The sequence below is a fragment of the Vanellus vanellus genome (assembly GCF_965231255.1).
Source record: "Vanellus vanellus genome assembly, chromosome: 1".
Taxonomy (NCBI): domain Eukaryota; kingdom Metazoa; phylum Chordata; class Aves; order Charadriiformes; family Charadriidae; genus Vanellus; species Vanellus vanellus.
In genome coordinates this window covers 161,992,466-162,014,290 of record NC_138905.1, presented here as the reverse complement: position 1 = coordinate 162,014,290, position 21,825 = coordinate 161,992,466, and the positions used below count along the sequence as shown (strand labels likewise).

The following is a 21,825-nucleotide window of genomic DNA, read 5'->3' as shown; positions in this document are numbered from 1 at the left end:
CTGGTCAAGAAAAAGAAAAATTCCCTGAAAACCACTGCAACATAAATACAATGTACTTCAGTTTAGTGTCTAACTTTGCATGAAATAAGCACTGCCTGTTAGTCTCTGTTTGATCCTGTGAGAGTGTGGGGCTAATGTCTGGCCAGTGTTTTGGAAGCAGCAGGTAGCCAGGAGCAAGCTGCTCTAGGGGTCCATATTTCTGTAGCCTAGCAGTTACTCACACACAGATGGAGACCTTATGAACTTTGACAGAGGTCACGCTAAATTGCAAATCTAAAACTTCTAGACTTCTGAAGGATTACACTGTTGTGTGGGTGTTTTTTTTTTTTTTTTTTAAGCCATACTGTTGGAACATCACTAAAAGTATCAGTTTTGAGAAGCAGATCAACCACGCAGTCATTGCTCACATAATGATCATGGGGACTGATAAAGATAGCCTTTCATGATACTTTAAATGGAAACTGTTGCATAGTAAATTTTAATTTGCACATGTAAAATACATATGTTATACTGTTTCCCAAACACCCAGGCTTGACTACTCTATTGAACTTGTTAAAGGAATTTTGGAGCTTAAAACATTGCAGAAGCCTCTGATTTTTCTGGTGCACGTGAGTTGCAAGTAATTAAGATACTCATAGTATTTTTTTGATTTCGGGTTCTTGTGGGGCAGTCAGTTGAGACACCAAGCTCTGTCATCTGTCATCAGCCATCATCTCACCGGTGATCTTATAGCAGTTTAGGATAAAAACCCATGAGATGATCTGGTTACACATTGTAGTCTATTTAAATCCTGGATTCAAAGTCGGGGAGCATTGAAGAGCTCCTTTTTGTCTTCTAATTATAGTCCTGGAGCTGTACTTAATAGATGAAAATCTCTCTGATATTTCAACTTACTATTCAAATGGGAAATTTTGGGGGGATTTTGTAGCAGCCAAAGAAAGTCTTAATTTGTTTTGACGTTAAAGTCATTTAGCATAAGATTTTTTAAAATCTTTTTGTTTAGTGGAGATGCAATGTGAGTTTCACTCAGTGTTTATGAAATCAGGGTCTGTGAATTACTGTGTAGGTCACAGGCAGTAAGGAGGCTGATCCTTTTTTAATCAAATGGTCAAATTTTTATCTTGTCATCATTGAACTGATTGTGTAATGTGCTACTTAATGGCTCATGAACTAGTCTGTAAAGCTATGACTTCATGATTCAATGAGGCTGAGTCTGACTCTGTGTGTTGAAAGTGGTTTCAGTGACGGCCACACAGAGAGCTTGAAAATTCACACCAGCAGCAGACTGTAGGGGAAAAAAGCTTTGAAACTGTTTGAACTGGTCTGCATATAAAAATAACAAGAATGTTATTCACGCTTCTAAACTGGAAAAACACAAAGGAAAAAAGTAGAAGTGCAAAAGAATCTCCTTCTGTAGCTACGGCAATTTGCGGTCGCTGTACGCTGGTGGTTTTGCTTTGGGGAGCTCTCGATAGGGGAAGAAAGTCCAAATAGCTTAATTTACAGTTGAGACACGTGAGTTTACAATGAATTTTTACGTTATTTTAAACTAGAGCTATTAGAAAAAAAATGTGCAAATAACTTTCAGTCATGTCATCACTGTGTGAATCATAATAACTTGTAAGTAAACGTATCCAAAGTTGAAGCTCAGAATCTTGTGCTTTACAAGAGATAGATGCACAGACAAATTTTGACAAGACAAACTTGTGATGTCCTCTGTATTTTATACTTCATGGTGTGCGCCTAACACCAAAGTTCATGTGACCTGGAAAATGCAATGTGATGTTGAGTTGCCTCTCTCTGACATCGAGAGGAAAGAACGTGAATTCCTTTGTATTTCCTGAAGGGTGAGACACAACGCACAGCTGAGATTGGATAACCTCTTTCCTATAGCAGCTCCCTCATTTATCCATACCTGGAATGGATGCAACAGCTGCAGCCAGTGCTTACAGTTCATGCTCCTGAATTGCATGTCTGTTTCAGCTTCTCTTAAATATTAATGGTTATGAGGCGGTATTATTCTGTGTAGTCTTAAGATCTATTAATGTTTACAAGACAGTATTATTTTCTGTAGTCATATTGGGATTGAACTGTAGTGGCTTTTGAGATTTTCTGTTACAATCTCTTTCCAAAATTGGGAAGAGTGGAGATAAAAATGATGGTTTTCTCTTACCTGCATAATCTTAAACTTTCCTTTCCAGAGATGACTTATGTGCTACTTTCAGAAGAGAAAGTTTCTTCTCTTTGAAAATTGTTTGGAGTGCAGTAACCAAAAGATAATTTAAATTGTCCGGGATTTTTTTTTTCTCAGGGATTGTTTTGCACCTATAAAGACTTCCTTGTATTTAATATTTCAGTGAAATGGCTTTTAATTACCATCATATTTGGTGCTAAACTGCAAGTACTTTTGGCAAAGTGCAATTTAGCATTGAGTTACTAACTTGGTTATACAGCCCTGTTAAATTCAAAGAAAAATAAAACTTGAAGGATTTCAAAAAGTCATCTAGTCCCACTACCTGAACTAAGATATACCTATATTTGTGTCCTGACAGGTTTTTCTTTAACCTGTTTTTCAATATTTTCACTGACTCCAGGATCTTTCCCTAGTCAATCTTTTCCCAGTGCTAACTATCCTGAGCACCTGTCTTTTGCTGACATCTACTCCTGATTGTTTTTTCCAGCCTGTGCTGGAAATGAGATATGGTTTATTCCTTTCCTCTGAGAGTTTCTTTCACTTATCTGTGAGGAAGGAGCAGAGGACTTACTGTTCTGTGTGCAAGTACTGGACACGGGTGGTATCGTTTGAGTTGTGTAGCTTTAGGTTGCATTTGTTAAAAATTGTCTGTCTGACACGAAAAGGGGGGGAGAAAGAAGGGAGAGAAAAATACAAAAAAGAAAGAGGAGAGAGGCTGAGAAGTGGAATGAAAAGAGATGAAGAAATTCAGAAAAAAAGAAAGAAGTATGATATTCAAAGAAATGAAAGGACAAAGATGGCTATAAGGACTCTAAGTATTTCTGTAATTAAAGAAATAATTGCAGGAGGGAGGGGACAACACACTGTGTAGCAGGGTCAGGTACTAAAGCAGGTACTGAAGGAGGAACAGGGCCTTTGATAAAAGAATTGATCAGGCAAGGTTGGATAAAGGTGCATATGGAGCAAGCAATAGATTTCTTTCTTTTGTAAGGTCCACAGTAGTCTCTTATAAATTATGAAAATGTTATAATTATATATAAATGTTAAAACTTTCTACTATCTTTCATTACTGTGATTGGGGAGTAACATGGCACCTGTCTTCCACAGGAGTATGCTTGTATAAGGTGTCAGGATGACAAGGTGGACTAGGGTTCACTGGAATTGGGCTGGTATTTACAGTCATGACTAATCTATCATTTCAAGGAGATCGCTCTGGTCTTGCCTATATCTGCTGGGACTGAACCAAAAGTCTTGGTTGTGCTTGCTGTCATTGACTTAACTAGTTATTTGAATTAGGCTTGGTGAGGTGACAATTTGAAAGGTTTGGCTCTTAATTAAGCTGAGTGTTTAAGGAGGGTATCTTGAGGCAGGATTGAAACAAAATTGGTAAATTTGCATTGATTGCATCAATACTATGGTCTCCAAGTTGTGGACAAGAATTTATTCTACAAGATAAGAGCTCATATTTTTAGAAGTTTGTTTTCTACTGTTGTTTGTGATTAATATGTTTACCTGATTTTTGTATTGATGTTTTTTTCTCAGGTGTGGCTCACAATATTTCTTTACTACGAGAAGTGATCATCCATCCACGCTTTGTTCAAGGAGACATCAGCACTAAATTCCTTCCAGAAGTCTATCCTGATGGTTTTAAAGGTTTGTTCCATTTGGGAATGTTTCTTTTTTTCTTGAGAGGTGTTGTTTCTGATTATTTTTCCTTTATATTTATAGACTGACACATTCCCCAATCAGTCTTTACTTTTTTTTCCTCAAATGTAGCTGTGCATACACGCAATTAGAACTTTTAAATAATGCATAATATAATTGAAACAGTTACTTTCTTTACTTTCAAGAAGGCAAAATATATACTTCTAGTGGCAAAAGAGTGAATGAAGTATATCCAAAGCCAAGAAAAACAATATCTAGGTGATACAAAATATGGAAAATAAACATCAATTCAACTCTACCATGCTGTTGTGCTTCATTACAGACAATGCTCCTACTGTTAACCTGAAGATAAGATTTCTCTCTACTCAACACTATTACTTCCCCCAGTGAGTTTGTGCAGCATCTTTAGAATCACTTTTTGGTACCCTTTGTGTTCACTGTAGCATTGTCTAGAGGATCTGGCATTATTATCAAAGTATTTCAGTAACCTGGTCTTAATATTTATTACACACAGTAACGGACATCACCTTGAGATTATTATAAGCTCATGCACTAGGTTAACGTAAACACAAATGAAGATGTTTCTGTAGAACATCCCAAGCAAAATCAACCATGCAACCAACCCATGCAAAAATACATAAGAGCAGTTGGTAGAGAAATGTAAGTAAACAAATAGATTGGTTTCCTTTCATAAGGATCAAATTTTCAAAGGTTGTCTTCTCTCAGCCAATCTGCTGTAGATGCTTTCCTGACCTGTGTGGTCAGGGACTCAGTCCTTCCATGCAGGCCTCACCTCAGCTGGCATTCATCAGGCAGAACTCCCCCCCACCAAAAAAAAAGAGACAATGTTTACAGATCATCATTCATGGGTCCTTTATGAATTCCTTGGAGATTCCTTTCTCCCCCATTCATCATTAATCCAATGTGTGGCAGAATACTCATCCCACTTTGGAGACAACACTGCCAGATAGGCAGTCATTGGATATGACTGGCGCCTTGCCAAATTCTAGGCTCATTAGTGAGCAGAACAGATTTTTCTTACCTCAGGACTCAGTGTATGAGTTTGGTGCAAAGAATATTCATCCACAGAACTACTTTATATCATAATGTAATTGCAGCTCTATATGCGATAGTCCTACATATGGGATGAATTCATCCAGCTTATCAGCTCCTAACTGAGACCACAACAATAGGAATTAGTCACCTTGGGTGACAGTAAGCTTGTGGTTGAAGCTCAGATCTTCCTTTGTCTTCTTTGCTAAAGTGTTTGTAACTAATCTTCAGGTAACTCAGCTGGTTTTCATCCAGCATAGACTTAAGGGTACCCTGATCTGCTCTGAAGGCTCAGTGCTGCTGATTCTTTCTCTTCCTTGACACTTCAATACAGAATCCCATGATGGTTCTGGGACTTTTCAGTCTTTTTTCTGAGTGGATTCAGTTCCCTCAATCACCATAAAACTGAATTTTTTTTATTGTTGCTGCTTTTGTTGGGGTAGTTTTTTTGAGAGTTCTTGGGTTGACTTAGCTTATAAAGGAACATGGTGAACTTCAGCAGATGTGCAAAGTGAGTGATATGCTAGGAATGGGGAGAGAGGAATGGAGGAGAAAGGCGAGGAGGAAAGATGTTAGGTTTATACCATGTTGTGAAAAGGCAGTCTTGCCTGATACAACTGAGAACAATAAAACATAAACCACTTTACCCTTATTTGTCATAATGTGTTTGTTGGAGCCCTTGGTCACTTGTAAGAAGCTGAGACGGGTTTTGTTGATCCAGGAGGGAGACCTCTTGCTCTGTATTTTTGACTATGGAAAGGCACATTTGTCTTTTGTTCCTTTATTCTTGTTTTAATATTTTTATATTGCAATGTTAACCTGTATATAATGAGTTAATTACTTGTTGGTCCATAAATTGCAGGATGAAAAGAAATTTGTTTGGGAGTCATCTGACTTGAACTGTATGTGCGCATATTTGTGTGTACATACACACTGATGCAAATGGCTGATTAGTGTCACAGTCAGAGGTAAACAATAATATTGTATTAACAGATTCTTAAAGATAAGCTTTTCCCCTAGACACAAGAAGACACAAGAAGAGATATTGTAACAGCTCATAGTAGAAACTAATGAATGGCACATGTGAAATCACTAGACTTCATTCCTGTAGTATGAAGAGTCTTGCTCTTTTCCCTCCATATATCAAATACAAGCATGCATTAGCCTTCTTAATGATAAAAAAATGCAGACATCGTTATTACAAAGCATTTGTATTTCAAGTCAAAAATACTTATTCACGAATACTGATTTAAAGCTCACTGAAGTAACTGAGAGCCCTTTTAATGGATGTAGGTTGCTCTGGATCAGACCCTTCTGGCTTAAAAAAAATCACTGAGTTGCATTAGAGGACAGTTTTCAAGTATTGAAAAATATTTCTGCAAATGCAAAGACTCTAATGGAAACTGTTGAAGGCAAGCAAGGGTGGTGGGCAGATGATGGGTAGAAGCTCAGCAAGAGAAATAAAGGCAAATTAACATGCATTTTAAGTCCTCTACTCCCTTCAACTAACCTTTTTATGTAAGTACCGGGAGTAAACTTTGCTAGGAGGACTTGAAAATTAAGTAGCTTCATCTATCTTAATGTTGTTTATAAAAGACACGTAGCTGTAAAAAAAAAAATCTCAAACCAGGACAGGGATAATGTGAAAAATTAAATCAATGTGTAGCTAAAGTGGATTTGGAAATACCTAGAAATATGGGCTGTTGTTAACGTAAAAATCCATAACAGAAGTGTTTTAGATTTGGAAAACTTAAGAAATTAAAAAATTTCAATGAAGATGTGTGCTATATTAAAGCTGCAGCACAATCCAGTGTGTTTCTTTGGTAAACTACACAATTGCCACTGTTGGTAAGTAATGAATGTCAGTTGTGTTCTTCTGGTGACTGCACGAAGTACTGACCCATTTCTTATGTGCATTTTTTTTTTTCAAATATAAATATTAACTTTAGTCTTACTTAAGAGTAAAATAAGTAAATAAGACATGCTGATTTTTCCAGTCTCATTTTCAAGAGTTTCATTATACAAGTCCTTTATTCGAAGGCTTTTACTATAAGTTAATAAAAAAATAATTATTAGAAATATCTTGGCAGCTTTTCTGTTAACCTGTGATGCCTGCTTCAAATTACATCTAGAACTGAAATGTTTAGTAATTTTCATGATTAGGGTTTAACTCTTTCTCTTCCCTTCTTTAAATAAGCATACATTAACAAAAACAGTTTATTGCAAGTTATTTTAAAATATTGCTGTGCTGAAACTAATCTTGCTCAGGGTATGATTAGTGTGGGAAAACAGCTGCTGTCATACCCCTTTGTTTTCTACACAAGGCATAAATGGCTGGAATGCCGGCTGGCAATGGGTGGTCAGCTGGAGTGGGTTATTGCTCTGAGGACATGTTTTGGGAGGGGTGTGGATCTGAGTGTAGGTGCATCAACAATGATCATAGGGTGGGTTCCAAGCACTTTGTTCACAGAATACAAATGTTTGCGAAGCATGCAGGAGCAGCCCATGCTACTAGGTAGAGTATTGTCAGATGAGCTGTCCTTCTGCACCTTCCAAGCAGCCTGGGATGCCTCTGTACTTCCTAACCTGCCTGATGGGAAAGTAATATACAATCTGTTATCCCTGTTTTATAGGCACAGAAAGTATTTGTATTTTCACAAAGATCTAAGAGGAGTTTTTGACAAAGAATAAATTAAACTCAAGGATCCTTAGGTTAGTGCCCTAGCCGTTGGATTATTCCTTGTGGTTCAGTCTGTTTCACAGTTAATCTTTTCCTGGATATCTGTTTTAATATGGAGATTCGTTTTTAGTGGTCCACTCTTCTTGGTTATTAAATGGCGTCTCAAATGCTTTTCAGTCTCTTTGGGAGAGACATCTTGTGCAAATGAGAAATGGGGCGTTTTCCAAGAGGGTTATCAGAAAAGTCATAGCAAAACACAGGAGAAAATGAAGAACAATCCTTTCGTTTCCCCTTTTCTAGCATGTTTATCTCATTTATGTGGAGAGGAAGAGCAGAAGTTCTGATGGACAATCCTTTCTGTTAACTAATTTCTGATAAGAAGGGAAGAAAGAGGAAACGCCTCTCTCTCCTGCAGTTGTGTATTGGCTCCAGAGTGTGTATGAGGTGATGGCTTTTAGATACATTGTGTTTGTCTTAATTATGTGGTTGGAGGAAACGATTACTCTGTTTTACTCAACATTTATTAAATCACCTGTGGAACGCTCTGTCCAGTTTTAACCCCCTCATGCATAAAAGATGTCATTAAACTTGAGTAAGTCTACTGAAGTGCCACCAGGGTTGTAGTGGGTTTGGAACAGAGAACCTGAGGGGAGAAGCTGGGAGAACCAGGCTTCTTTAGCCTGGAAGCAAGAGAGCTTAGGATGGACCTGATGGCAGCCTTCTCATACCTCTTAGTGGATTCCCAAGAAGACGGAGCCAGGCTCCTCAGTGAGGTGCGCAGCAGCAGAGCTAGTGGCAGACAGCTGTGCTACCATTAAGTGAGACTTGGACAGGCTGGAGAGTTGGGCAGAGAGGAACCTAATGAAGTTCAACAAGGGCAAGTATAGGGTCCTGCACCTGGGGAGGAATAACCCCATGCACCAGCACAGGATAGGGGTTGACCTGCTGGAAAGCAGCTCTGTGGAGAGGGACCTGGGAGTCCTGGTGGGCACCAGGTTGACCATGAGCCAGCAATGTGCCCGTGTGGCCAAGAAGGCCAATGGTATCCTGGGGTGCATTAAAATGAGTGTGGCCAGCTGGTTGAGGAAGGTCATCCTCCCCCTCTACTCTGCCCTGGTGAGGCTGCATCTGGAGTAGTGTGTCCAGTTCTGGGTTCCCCAGTTCAAGAAGGACAGGAAACTGCTGGAGAGAGTCCAGCAGAGGGCTGCGAAGATGGTCAGGGGACTGGAGCATCTCTGCTGAGGAAAGGCTGAGACACTGGGGTCTGTTTAGCCTGGAGAAGACTGAGAGAGGATCTCATCAATGCTTATAAATATCTAAAGGGTGGGTGTCAAGAGGGTGGGGCCAGCCTTTTTTCAGTGGTGCCCAGCAACAGGACAGGGGGCAACTTGCACAAACTCAAACACAGGTAGTTCCATCTGAACATAAAGAAAAATTTCTTTACTTTGAGGGTGCCCAGAGCACTGGAACAGGCTGCCCAGAGAAACTGTGGAGTCTCCTCCTCTGGAGATATTCAAAGCCTGCCTGGACGCGATCCTGTGCAACCTGCTCTGGGTGAACCTGCTTTAGCAGGGGAGTTGGACTAGATGATCTCCAGAGGTCCCTTCTATCCCCTACCATTCTGTGATTCTGAGAGACAGTGGTCATAAATTGGAGATTTTGAAGACTTGACTGCACAAACCTCTGAACAACCTGGTCTGAATTTGATGTTGAGATTGCTTCTTGCGGAGGGGGGACACACTGAATAGATTAGAGACCTCCCAGGGGCCCTTCAACCTCAGTCATTCCATGATTCTGTTATGAATGAAAGCACGTTTTAGCTGAATTAGGACTGTAGATATGACTTTTAATTTTAAGTCTGGAGACTTTTGTTATTAGTTTAAGGGGGAATGCAGCTTCCCCTGTCTTTGTTACTGTTAGAAGGGAGAGGATGGTTCCTGTTAATTCCATTCATCTTCACTAGAACCTAATCTTTGTCTTCATTTTATGAAGCTAATGGATTATACAGATGGACTTAACAGGTACCTTACTTGACTTTCTTCTTTCTGATGGGTGAAGCAAAGAAACATATCTTGGTCTGTCACTAATCCCTTTATAATTCAAAATAGTAGAGGTTTCCTATTTGTATGCTATAGTATCCATCTTATAAGTGATCAAGAGCTGTCTGAGACGTTCTTCACTGTTCTGAATGGTTTGAGAATGTGTACACAGACGATATTGTCTGTCTTTTACTATGACTATCTGGGTGGAGCAAAGCTCTGCTGGACTTCAGAAGAAATTAAAACCTTTAATAACATCCAACTTTCTTTTCGGCTTTAGCCTACTTGGTATGCATGCTATCTGTAATGGTCAACTTCAAAATTCATTGGGGGAAAACTCGAGCCAAACCAGAACCTAAGAATGATATAAACATGGCCTATATTGGTGTGGATCTGAATTATGCATTGTGCTTTCTATCTTACCCATTTTGCTTTTAATTTTTATTCTTTCCAATCAGAAAACAGTCACTTTTCAAATATTAAGTAACAGACCAGAGCACATAACCAGGGCTTGTTTGTTTTAGTTTGTTTTGTTTTTTTGTTTTTTTTTTTTTTTTTTTTTCTCCTGTAATTGATAGTAGGAAACACATTTCTAGGACAAAATGCAAATGAGACTGTTATGGGAAAAATGACCTTTTATGTAATTTAATTTGAAGTTGGTTATGTAAAGTAATTGCATGAACCTATTTGACTCAGCTTGGGGGATACTGGCATAATATTGATTTAAGCAATCATAACATCAGGGAAGTGAGAGAGAAATACTTTTTCCTTGTCTTCCTTCTGACCAGGGTTCTGCCATTTAGTAGTAATAGATGCGTACAATCTAGTTTTAAATAACATAAACAACAGAGCTTCCACTCCTTTGGTTATAACTGAATTTTATAGCCATTGATCCTGTTTTACATTCACCTTATATAATTCAACTCAGTGATGACAGTGAGAATGCAGAAGCATATCCTAGGTTGAGCAGAGAGATCTGGGAGGTGGTTTACATTTTATGGTGGAGATGAAGTCTCTGTGGAGCCTGGGAGTCTGCAGTGATGACAGTAGGAAAGAGCAACTTCCTATGCTGGAAGCTGAGGAACCTTTTTCTACTTACTCCTCTCGCTCCCTGTCAAGGCATCGCTTGGACAAGTGCCCCAGAGGTAGCTTTGTGACTTTTCAGAACCATCTTCTCCATGGTTAACATGAAAGGCTTGCATTGTTATATCTTTATTGATGGTGAATATTAACTTATACCTTAAGACATACAATTGAAGTCCTAAGGGGTGGCTTGTAAGGTAAAATAAGACTTGAAGTGAAACAAAGGTATTGCTATCTGGCGCATTTGTGTATTTCCAAGTATAATAATGTAATTGAAAGTTTCAGTTTGAAACTGTTTAAAATTCTGCTGAGCATAGCAGCAGAGCAAGAGCAGAAGGCAAGGGAAATGGCACTGGAGTTCAGAGAACTAAGGCAGTACTGACAGCAGTCTGTCTTGTATAATAAGGGTAAATCGTCATCTTTGGGAAGCAGCCTTTAATCAACCTTCCGTAGTATGCCTCCAAAGTTATGCAAAGGACATTCTGTGGTAGGATTGTGTCTGTATAGCCAAAACCAAAACCTAACTTTGGTATGTTCTTGTTAACGGTTTACATTATCTCCCAGACTTAAGAAAATAAATGCAAATTGCCCATATTTTATACTACAGTCATGACTGGTTTTCTGCTTGCCACGTCTGTGCCACAACTAATGCAAATAGTGACAAATAGAGAAAGTGGATAAACATTTTTTTCTGTGTTTGTGATAATGAAGAGGTGAAAGTAACTCTTGATTAGTTGTTAACCTGTTTCAATTTATTGACCTTTGTTCACTGTTTGGAGTTTGATTTTTATTGAAGGTACAGGGAGAAAATAGTTTTTTCAGCACAGCAAGTGCAAAAGCAGTTATTGATTTCATCCAAGATGAAGGTCATGCAATAAAACCTTCAAATTGGGATCTTTCTAGTTTCACTTTGTTCCTTTATATGAGTTCATACTACTGGTGTATGTGGGAACATGCAGTTTGGTCACAGACTTGTCATGGATGTAAGGCAGGTGACTGAAAAGTAGAGGTTTTAGGATAGATTTCCTGATGTATCTTTAGCTGAGACGTAAACAAATTACCAATTTTATATACAACATTTTGGAAAAACGGTCTCAGCTTCTTCACTGTGTGTAAACAACTGGAAAATTGACACATTTCAGAGCCATATAGTTGATGTTATTGCTTTGTATAATTAAAAGGCTTATATATACATGTATATGTGTTTGTATATATACACAAATAGTACAAAAGTTCAGTGTTTTTTCACTTCAGCTTTGGAATAATTTTTTCTAGTAACTGGCAAAGGAAAGATCAAGTTTGTTTCTCAAGCCAGTACCTTAACCTTTCAACATTTGTATTTCTGCATAGGTTTGTTAAAGGCAGTTTCCATTTCAAGGCAGATAAAAAAAAATAACAAACATTGAGCAAAGGAAGCTGCAGTCATCTTTAGCCAGAATATGTTAATGTGGACTAAATTAAAAATAAATTGATGCAGATTTGCTAGGTTTTGTTATTTTAAAATTTACTTTTTTTTTTGGCCTGTGACAGCTCCTTTGTACTGTTAGCTGGAACTGTAATGAGTGTGATTCCATCATGGCATGATTGCATTGCTGATGTGGACTCTAAGCAGCATCTTTACCTATCCATATTTAATGTGCCCAGTGGAATTATGCATCCTGTTTTGAAATTGGACTGGAGGTCTGCTCCAGTCCAATTTTGAAGAGGACTGGAGGTCTGTCCAGTCCTCTTCAGAGGTCTCCATTCTTGGATTGTATTAGTCTTAATTTATGCTACTGATAGAAATTGTCACTCACTAGTGACCAGTACTGGGAAACATGAAATAACATTGCATGTGGTAGTGCTGAGGTGATGGGAGAGTGGAGATGTAGAAGGGAACTGTGTAACTGCTGGACTGAAAGCAAACATGCTGTGCTGGGAAGAGTTGCCCAGGAAGATACATCCTACTGAACCCCCTCCCCACCTCTTCCCCCATCCCTTCACATGAAATCTGTACTTGCCGTGGATGATGGCATTTGCTGTGATGCATACACATAAAGCACTTTGAGAAGTGTGTTGTAACTGAGTTCAGCTAAGTCTTCAGTCTTAACCCATATCTTTTTTAAACTTTATTTACTGCGTTATTCTCCCATCTGGCTTTTGAAACACTGGCTTTCATCTGTGCAAAATCCTTCTCCTGAGAACAAAGTTTGCCTCTTTTTCTCCATGGTGATTCATCTTTGCACTTCTTGTCCTCTTCTATGTCAACTTTAACTTCCTGCCACTGCCTTACGGGTTGACTACTTTACTTGTCCTTTTGCTTCCTCTCACGTCTGTTCTGCTTCTCTGGTGACACCAGTCTTGCCAGCTTCTTGTACCAAATCTGTGTTGTGCAGTTTTGGACCTAAGGGTGGGGAGGGCAAGGTTCTTTCACTGGACTCTGTCTTTTAGCCTGCTGAATGAACAATTGAATCTCTAATTAACCTCCACTTTCTGGAAGGAGACTAGGCTAGGGGTAATCTGCTTCCAATCAGCCCAGTTTGCACCTTTTCGTCCACACCTTTATTAGCTTGCCTGCCTTCAGATTGTAGGCTACTTTGAGCCATTTTCTGCTTATGAAGTGCCAAACTTTGACTCCATTAGTTACAAGCCAATGATTACACAAATGGCACTAAATGACCCAGGGCTGATGAATAGCTTTATCGTCATTTGTTTGGGGGTTTATAGTGTCGCATTATCCATTTTGCTTGGAAGTTCCGTAGCCTTTGCAAGGTAAAGTATTGAGAAGGAATGCTGTATATTGTGAATAAGTTCTAATGTACAGATGGATTCCTTACCAGTATGAGGCACAATATGTCAACCAATAACATTTCAGTAACGAAAACAAGATGCTGCAGCATCCTTCAGTTTTTTTTTTCAGTTGTCAAATTGTTTTTAACAGAGATACCAGTGTTAGCAGTAGGGCTGATCTGTATGAAAACATGCAATTTAAACTCTGAAACTCAGAGCGTCTGCTCTGCTGAGCCTCATCTTAATTTAGAGGGAAAAAAGTAGGTTTCAATTATAAGGGCTGAGCAGTGGCTTCATTGGTAGCTGTTACTTTTTGTGTCTGTGTTGGTCTGTGGTATCTAATTTTTTTTTTTTTAACTGCTTTCTGAAAACTAGGACACCAGTTGACAGATCTTGAAAGAAGAGAACTACTGGCAACAGCAGCGTCTTTGTATGTGGCTGAACAACTGAGATCACAGCGATTTCTAGGGACTCCAAGGTAAGTTCATTTCTAGGAACTCAGATGTGCTGATGCATTTTGTTAATGGCATCTTCTCATGCACAAGAGACACTGGTGAGAAACTGCATGGTTTCTTAATATAGTCTGTTTTTTTCTAAATTCAAATGATCTGTGGCTTATATTTCCCTACTCACACAAGTCATACATGATTATTTTTATTCTACATATTAGCAAACTAATAGGCACAAAAATGTGTTACAAGCCAGTACAGTAATTAATGCACATCAGGAGTTTCATTAATGCAAAATGTTGCTGCATTAGTAACTAACTACAAATTGAGCATCACAAATTTCCCATGTGACCATTTGAAGCGATCTAAGCACTTTGGGATAATATGAATATTCAGCTACAGAGCATTAAAATATTGTGGATTCATGAGTAATTTGCTTCTTTGAAGAACCTTAATAGTTTAGGGTCTAATTCTGAAAACACTTTCTGACTGGTAAATGCCAGAAGAGTCAGCACCTTGCTTTAAGTATGGTTTTGGTGCTTTTGTTCCCTGAGTCCCTTATTCTTTCAGATAGTAGCTGCTAGTAACCTACATAGTACTGTTAATTGGCCAGCCATTGCTGTAGTTTGTGTTAAAATACTTATTCATTTCCTTTGCTTTTTGGAACAGTATGGTTTTTTTTCCTCTAGGATTTTTCTAGTTTTTGTTGTCCTCTGGTCCATCATTGTCAATGCCTTGAGACCTATTAGAACAATTGAATTTGTGAAACTTGTGTGGGTAGTTGGTGTTTGCAATGGTTGCATACAGTGAACCTTATCTTCAGCATGACTCTTACTTCTTGCCTCACATTCTTTAATGTAGGTGTGCGTGTTTGTGAGAGGGAATTTAGAATGCAGGGATAGACATTATTCACATTCCATCCCAGTGGTTTGACAGTGTATTCTATTACTGATTTTACAGTGGTCAGGAATAAATCAAATGTGGTTTCAAGAAGTCTTTATTTTTATTTGTACCCACAAAGATAAATAGTACCATATGGTGTTAAAAAAAAAAAAAAAAAGAGAGACACTTAGGGTAAGCATAACGGCTTTGTAATATATAGCATATGTAGGGCTAGACCATTGCTTGCCTTATGCACCTATAGGGGAAAGTAAAGCACCTTTTTATTTCCTTCCACAAGTTATATCCTCTATAGCAAATGGCATAGGGAGAACAGAGTCTCCCTAAATAAAAGATGAATGAGGGAAAGTAAGGAGGAGCCTTGATTGTAGTTTTCACTGGCCAGCATAGGAAGTTAAGTAGTTTGGTACTGCTATAGAGAAGTAATGGATTACTTTGTACGTAGAGTAAGGATAGGAATTGTTGATTTAAGTAGTGATTCTCAAACTGCTATTGCATTCCCTGCTCTGACTTGAGTTTTTTTTTTCTCTGACCTGTAAAGTGTTCTTACTTGCTTAAAAGAACAGGATTCCAATTTTTAAAGAATCTTTTAATGTTTAGAAGTGGTTTTGTCAGGGTAGGTTAATGGTTGGACTTGATGATCTTAAAGGTCCCTTCCAACCTCAGCAATTCTATGACTCTGAGTCTTTTCTACTGCAAGTATTTTCTTTCACTACTAGGTGTCTGTGTCTGTAGAAAAGACATAAAAAAATATTTCAACAGAATTCAGATATGTGAACGAAGCATTACGTTGAGCAATTGGGCATGGTCATTCATTCATCTCTTTTTGTGCTGCATTCAGGAAACAAATACATCCCTGCTTTAGGGGAAAAAAAAAAAGCTTATTTTTGGAGTCCCACATGAACTCCCTCACGTATTTTCCTCCACCATGAGCGGAGAAGGTAGAAGAGTCTGATCACATTAAGTTTGTAAGACTAGATTAACATCTTATTTTTCAGATTTGAAATGATGAAGCTAACAAATCTTTTCAGTGCAGGAAAGATCACTTTTTCTCTTGCCATGATGGGGTGTACTTATGTTCTGCTCAGCTTTCAAAGGATGGTCTTTTCTGTCTGTTGAGGCATATGCAGATCTGCAAAGAATCCTTTGGAAGCTAAGCCTTAAAATTTTCTCCGAGTGGTGGCTGAGTGTGGTTCTTATTTCAATGGTCATGGTTTCAATCCACATATATTGTTAGATCTACTTGTTTTCATGATAGTAAAGCTGTCTGTTTGAGGCCAAGTAAGGACAAGATAATGCAAAAGGGTTTACTGGTAAGTAACTTCTGAAGAAAAGCAAACCTGATAATGATATCCTTTCCCCAGAATCATGCAGCTCCTTCAGAGGAAAAGTCAAAGGAACAAAGGCAGAATGAGGTCAAAGGATTGTGCAGTGTCCTGGACAGTGTTCCCCACTCCTTAGAGCAGCTAGTGGACTCCCTCTAGAGGGGACTGAGTACTGTGGAGCACACAAGTTACTGCAGTCCCATCAAGGATCCTTCATGGCATGTCCTTAACTTACCCAAACTGCATCTGACTTGTTTTTGAAGGTGTTCCATGTCATGGGTACTTTTTAGGAAGCAGGATTGTGGCCATAGAAAACACATCTTTATTGGTATGACTGCAATCTGTTTGAAAAATATTAGTAAACAAAAAGTGCAGAGTAAGAACCTGTGCTACTGGCAGCAAATCAAAAAGGCCAGTTGTAATCTTGGATGCGGTTCACTGTGGCAGAATTGGGTGTTTGGAATCTGTGTGAATTTTAAATCCATGTTGGAGGATGTAAGCGGATTAGACAGACTGAACGCTCCAAAGTTGATCCATAACATTCTCCTAATGGTTTGGAAAAGTACATTGACATGTTGATCATCATCTTCAAAATTTCAGCTCTCTGGCACTTTTTTATGTTGACAGCATTTTTTTCTTTTGCATGCACTGAATGCAATTGAGGAATTCTTTTGTAAGGAATTGCACCAAAAAGTAGTATTTTGAAATCATGTATTATTTCTTCTAAACTTGTCATAGCTGCCGAATAGACAGTTTTCTGCTGAACTTGAGTTATATGCTTATCTTTGGTTTTGGTTTGTTTTCTTTTCCCTTTTGGGAGCCATATTTATAACATGCATTCTTTTCACAACTGGGTTCCCTTTTTTTCCCCCATGATTTATTCAGCCCAAGCTCAGGATTGTTATTCTAGTCAGATGGATAGAAAGAACCATGCTTGGAGGGCTTCACAGAAGCTCCACCTTTCACTATCAGGGCTACTGAGACAGTAATCAGATGAAACACAGCTGAGACAGATTAAGGAATCTGTGTCCCAGCCTGCTCCTCCCTTGGACTCTGCCTTTCCTCCTCCTCCCCCAGGTATGCAGGCGTGATTTTGTGTGTACTTGCTTTCTACTCTGGTTCTGCTAAAATAACCCATATTAGTGTAGAGACAGTTTAATACTACTTTAGCACCAAGTTAAGTACTCATGAGAAGTGGTATTATTCTGGAAGAGCTACAAGAGTGGGAATGTGTATCAAGGATTAAGTGGTGAGCGGAGGATGGCTCATAAAAGGGATGCAGAGGTGGGCCTTAGCTCTGTGCAACAGATAGAGTAGCAGCAGCCTCATGAGGGGGGTTCTCTACAGTCGATGATATATGCAGGGATCTGACTGGAAAAATATGTATTTTGCAATCCCCGGGGTGACTGAATCGTCAACTGTAAGGTTCTTGCTGGAACGCACTCTGATCAGCGAGCTATTGCCTCATTAGGATCAAATGCCCAACTTTCTTCAGCTAGTTTCAATTAGACTTGACCCCTGTAGTGGGATTCTTTGTTGCAGTAGTTTTTGTGGCGTTGAGGTTAATACAGGCCACAAGCTGAAGGCCAGTTTGCCTTTCCTGTTAGAATAAATTGTATTATGATTTGGGTGGAGCACCCACAGGTGAGTTTCCACTGTGCATTGCTGTGTGCCCCTGGCCTCACCAGCAGCCTCCTAGGATTAATTTGCTAACTGTGAGCTAGGACAGCTGCTGGAGACCTGTGCATGCTCACACTTATAGGAATATAGACATTTAACTTTATTATACAATCTAATATTTAGATCATTTTCTGTGATTTTTTTTTTTTAATTTAACTGGCTGTTATTTAACCAGTTTTCTTGGGAAAAACTTTTGTGGGGTGTGATTTTCTTTTTTTTTTTTTTTTAAAGATAATTAGGTAATGAAAGTGCTTGGTATTTTGTAAGCCAGATACTAATGTGAATATTTCACTGTGATATCCAGATAATAGGGGCACATGTTTCCTACAGGAAAGAACCATGAATGATTGATGATTGTTTCATTGTTCAGCTTTCAGTTATTTTACCTAGGACTTTTCCTACTTATTCCATAGTTCAGTTTATTGTGAAACTGGTGCCACCCACAGCTGCTGAACAGATTTACAACATCTAGTAAAATCCCAAGGTCTTCTAGACAGACCTCGATCTTGTTTCAAGTGGAAACATATTTTGGCTGAAGTGAATCCAGCTTATGTCTGTTTGATGTAGTTAGCGTTTGAGACCAAAAATGATGTTGTACAGTTGAATCTTCACATTTTGGCTTCAGACTTGTTTTCATTAGTGGGTTGGGAGGGGAATAGGAGAGTGACTCTCCAGGTGTGGCTACATCATGCTATCTCATGGGTCTACTAATGTGATGTTTATACTTCTAAACCCAATTGCCTACAGCACTTCCTATGCGTTGCTTGTGTTGGCTGCTAAGTGTATTTTCCTAATTTTTCTATGGGTTTTACCCTTTCATCATTTATGACTTGGAAAGAAAACAGTGAGGCTGCGTGCCCATATTACCTGATACTACATGCAAAAAGATGGTAACACATTGGAAAGTGTTTTATATTTCTAGCAAAAAACCTAAAGATTTTCCTTGCTTGTGTGTTTAATATAGAAGACTGGGATTAGGGAGTCTTGAGTTAAACTCCTAATTGTTCTGGTGGGACCTTAGAGAAGTCAGTTGGATTGGACCTCAATTCACAGAAAGACAAAATGGCCTTAATATTTTACTACGTTATTGAGGTTTTGTAAATATTTATTTATCAACATGTATAAAGTCTTTTGAGACCTAAAAGGGATGATGCTTTCTAAGCATAAAATAATGCTTTCACAGGAAGGGTAAGTGTATAGTGAGAAGTTACAGAAAAAATGTAGGCAAGTTTTTGTCAAGTTCTGAGATAGCTGGGCTGAATTTTTATATGTGTTAAAATTCTGAAAATCCAGGGGTCCAGTGCAGTGGACATAACAGAATGGTAAACTGCAAGAACAGAAATGGATGTATTTAGCTTTTTATTTAATGAATGGTTGCAGGTTTGTGTTAGGTTGATTTGGTACAGATATATTGATGTAAATCCTCGGGTACACTTAGTAATGATGGTTCGGATGCCTGCTTTGCCTTGCCATTGCATGATTAGGGCAGCGAGGGAACAGCTCAGAGAGCAGTGGAGCCCTGCACCTCTCGGGCATGCTTGCTTTCACATAGACTACACCTATTACCCTGCTGGAGTCTGGGACAGAGCCAGCTCTTTGCCAGCCTAGAGCTTCCCCATATGGAAGGATGGTCAGCTGCCCAATAGGAGAGCTTTCTGGTGCTCCTGCACTGCTGGAGCAGCAGAAAATAAGGTTATGTTACATTAATTTTAAGAAAAAGGAAAATGATGTCAGGAAAATTCACTGGAGTCATCTGAACTGGCTGCTTGGAAGGAGGGAGAGTTCTTACTTGCAGCGCAATCACAGACACCGCTGAATTGTATCCGTTGCATTATGTGACTTTTATTTTTTCTCCCCTCTAGAACGGCAGTAATAACACGACCAGTTATTGCACGTACAGTTAAATATTTATACTTTGCATTTACCCTACAAATACCCTCTAGTGTGATATAAAGATAAAACACTTTGTTTTCATTTGGTAGGGGTGACTAAGTCCAGCCCACTTGTGGCTTTCTTCATTCCCTCACTTTAGAGTTATGCAGTCATCCTTAGCTCATGAAAATAACAGTCTTATCCTTACTGTTCTGGTCCCCTTGTCAACAAGTCAAGCATTCTTTACATGATTTACTGTTATGCCTTTAAAAGTCCTTGATATGTTTATGTGACTACTGCAGCTTCAGACCATGTCTTCAGACAAGAAAGCCGGGGAGGGACTTTTTACAAGGACATGCAGTGATAGAACAAGGGGTAATGGTTTCAAACTGGAATAGGGTAGATTTAGACTAGATATTAGGAAGAAATTTTTCACTATGAGGGTGGTGAGACACTGGAACAAATTGGCCAGGGAAGTTGTGGATGCCCCATCCCTGGAAGTGTTCAAGGCCAGGCTGGATGGGGCTTTGAGCAACCTGGTCTAGTGGGAGGTGTCCCTGCCCATGGCAGGGGGGTTGGAACTCAATGATCTTTAATTTCCTTTCTAATCCAAACCGTTATATGATTCTGTTATTCCACTGTGTGTTTTTTTCTTTTCCTGTAGACTAGCAAGGTATTAAGACTCTGTTCTCCATCTTTTTGTGTGATATCCTTGTTTATAATGGGCTCTTCTTATTGTGACAACCCTCTCGTCTCTTTACGAGTTACTTACTGTTCTTCTTTTGACCTCTCAGAAATAACGATTTAATTTTTTTTGTAATCTTTCTTAATCACTGCTAAACCAGATGCCCTATATAATATTCTAGCTGTCTTTAAAATCTGGTATTATTTACCCTCATACAATGTTCAGTTGCTTATTACAGAAAGAGGATTATATGTGCTAGAGACAAACAAGTAGATGCAAATATATGAAACAGGTATTTTTGGCTAGTGGAAATGAACTTTTGTGTAAAATATGAACATTGAAATGGGACAACTCAAGGTAGCATGTATGACTTTCTACAGAATGCATGTATCATTTTTCCTTTGATTGGATTAAATTAATGGAATCAGAATTGATAATGTAAGTAATACAAGTTGTTTACATAATTGTTTGAAAGCAGAGTCTTCATTCCGTATAGTTCCAGAAACAGAATGGTCTGTTATGGGGAACTTTCGTAGCCTGTCATCCTTATGTAATTTGTAGGGAAAAAGGTGTCCTGGGCACTCAGGAATACATGGTTGCTCAATCTTTAGAGTTAATAATCATTACAAAGTCATTATGAAGATAATAATTATGAACAATTTGAACCTCACTGAGCATCTTTTGGGAAGATCCCCAGAGCAGTGGCACGCAGCTTGCTGAGGTGGTTGCTGGGGGCAAAGCCATTCACTAAAGTAAATGGACCTGGCTAAGTCCCTATGCTCATTTTTTTCATTTTCACCATGTCTGCTGGAAAAACAGCAGCTGCTGCAGGAGCTTTATAGCTTCTGTGGCCACTGTTCACTTAGTGTTGTAACTTGAATTCACATAGTGTACACACGTGAGTGTTTTCTGTTGTGCTGCCGCGTTCCTGGCTCTTTTTGCTTGTGCGAATCTGACCGTTTTCTCATCCATGCTTTGCTTACGACCTCTTCTTCTGCAAGATACTGTTTCTACCACAAGACCTCTCTCTGTTTCCTTTACTTTGATCCTTTTTATAAGACGAACAATTCTTTTCTCTCATGTGGGTTTACACCTCCTAAACCTTTTATTTAATATTTGTTGTGTGTCAAAAGTGTAGGCTTGAACCGTAGAACTAACAAGGTGTGTGCTAATCGCCACAAGCTCCCAGGTTATTTTACAGCTATTTTTAGCATAGTTTTTGCTCTCCATCTGTATGTTTTATTTGGAGTTCTGAAGGGCAGAAATGAAGTTGTATTGGAGGATTTTAGGGAAGGGCAAAGTTTTTCTTGACTTTGGGGGACTCTAAGCTCAGTAAATGCAAGTGTGAATGCATTCACGTGACAAGTTTTATTGAAGTTTCTTTCCTAAGATGATTAACATAAAAAGATAAGCACAAACATCAGGACCTTA

At 38.8% G+C, this 21,825-nt stretch overlaps 1 protein-coding gene across 1 annotated transcript in view; it reads left to right on the top strand.

The window, feature by feature from the left end:
- PCCA (propionyl-CoA carboxylase subunit alpha) overlaps nt 1–21,825 on the top strand; it is a 296,132-nt gene that overhangs the window by 141,522 nt on the left and 132,785 nt on the right. The window contains exons 17-18 of the mRNA XM_082498677.1: nt 3,737–3,847; nt 13,859–13,961. Coding sequence (XP_082354803.1) covers nt 3,737–3,847; nt 13,859–13,961 — 214 coding nt within the window. The remainder of the gene's footprint in view (nt 1–3,736; nt 3,848–13,858; nt 13,962–21,825) is intronic.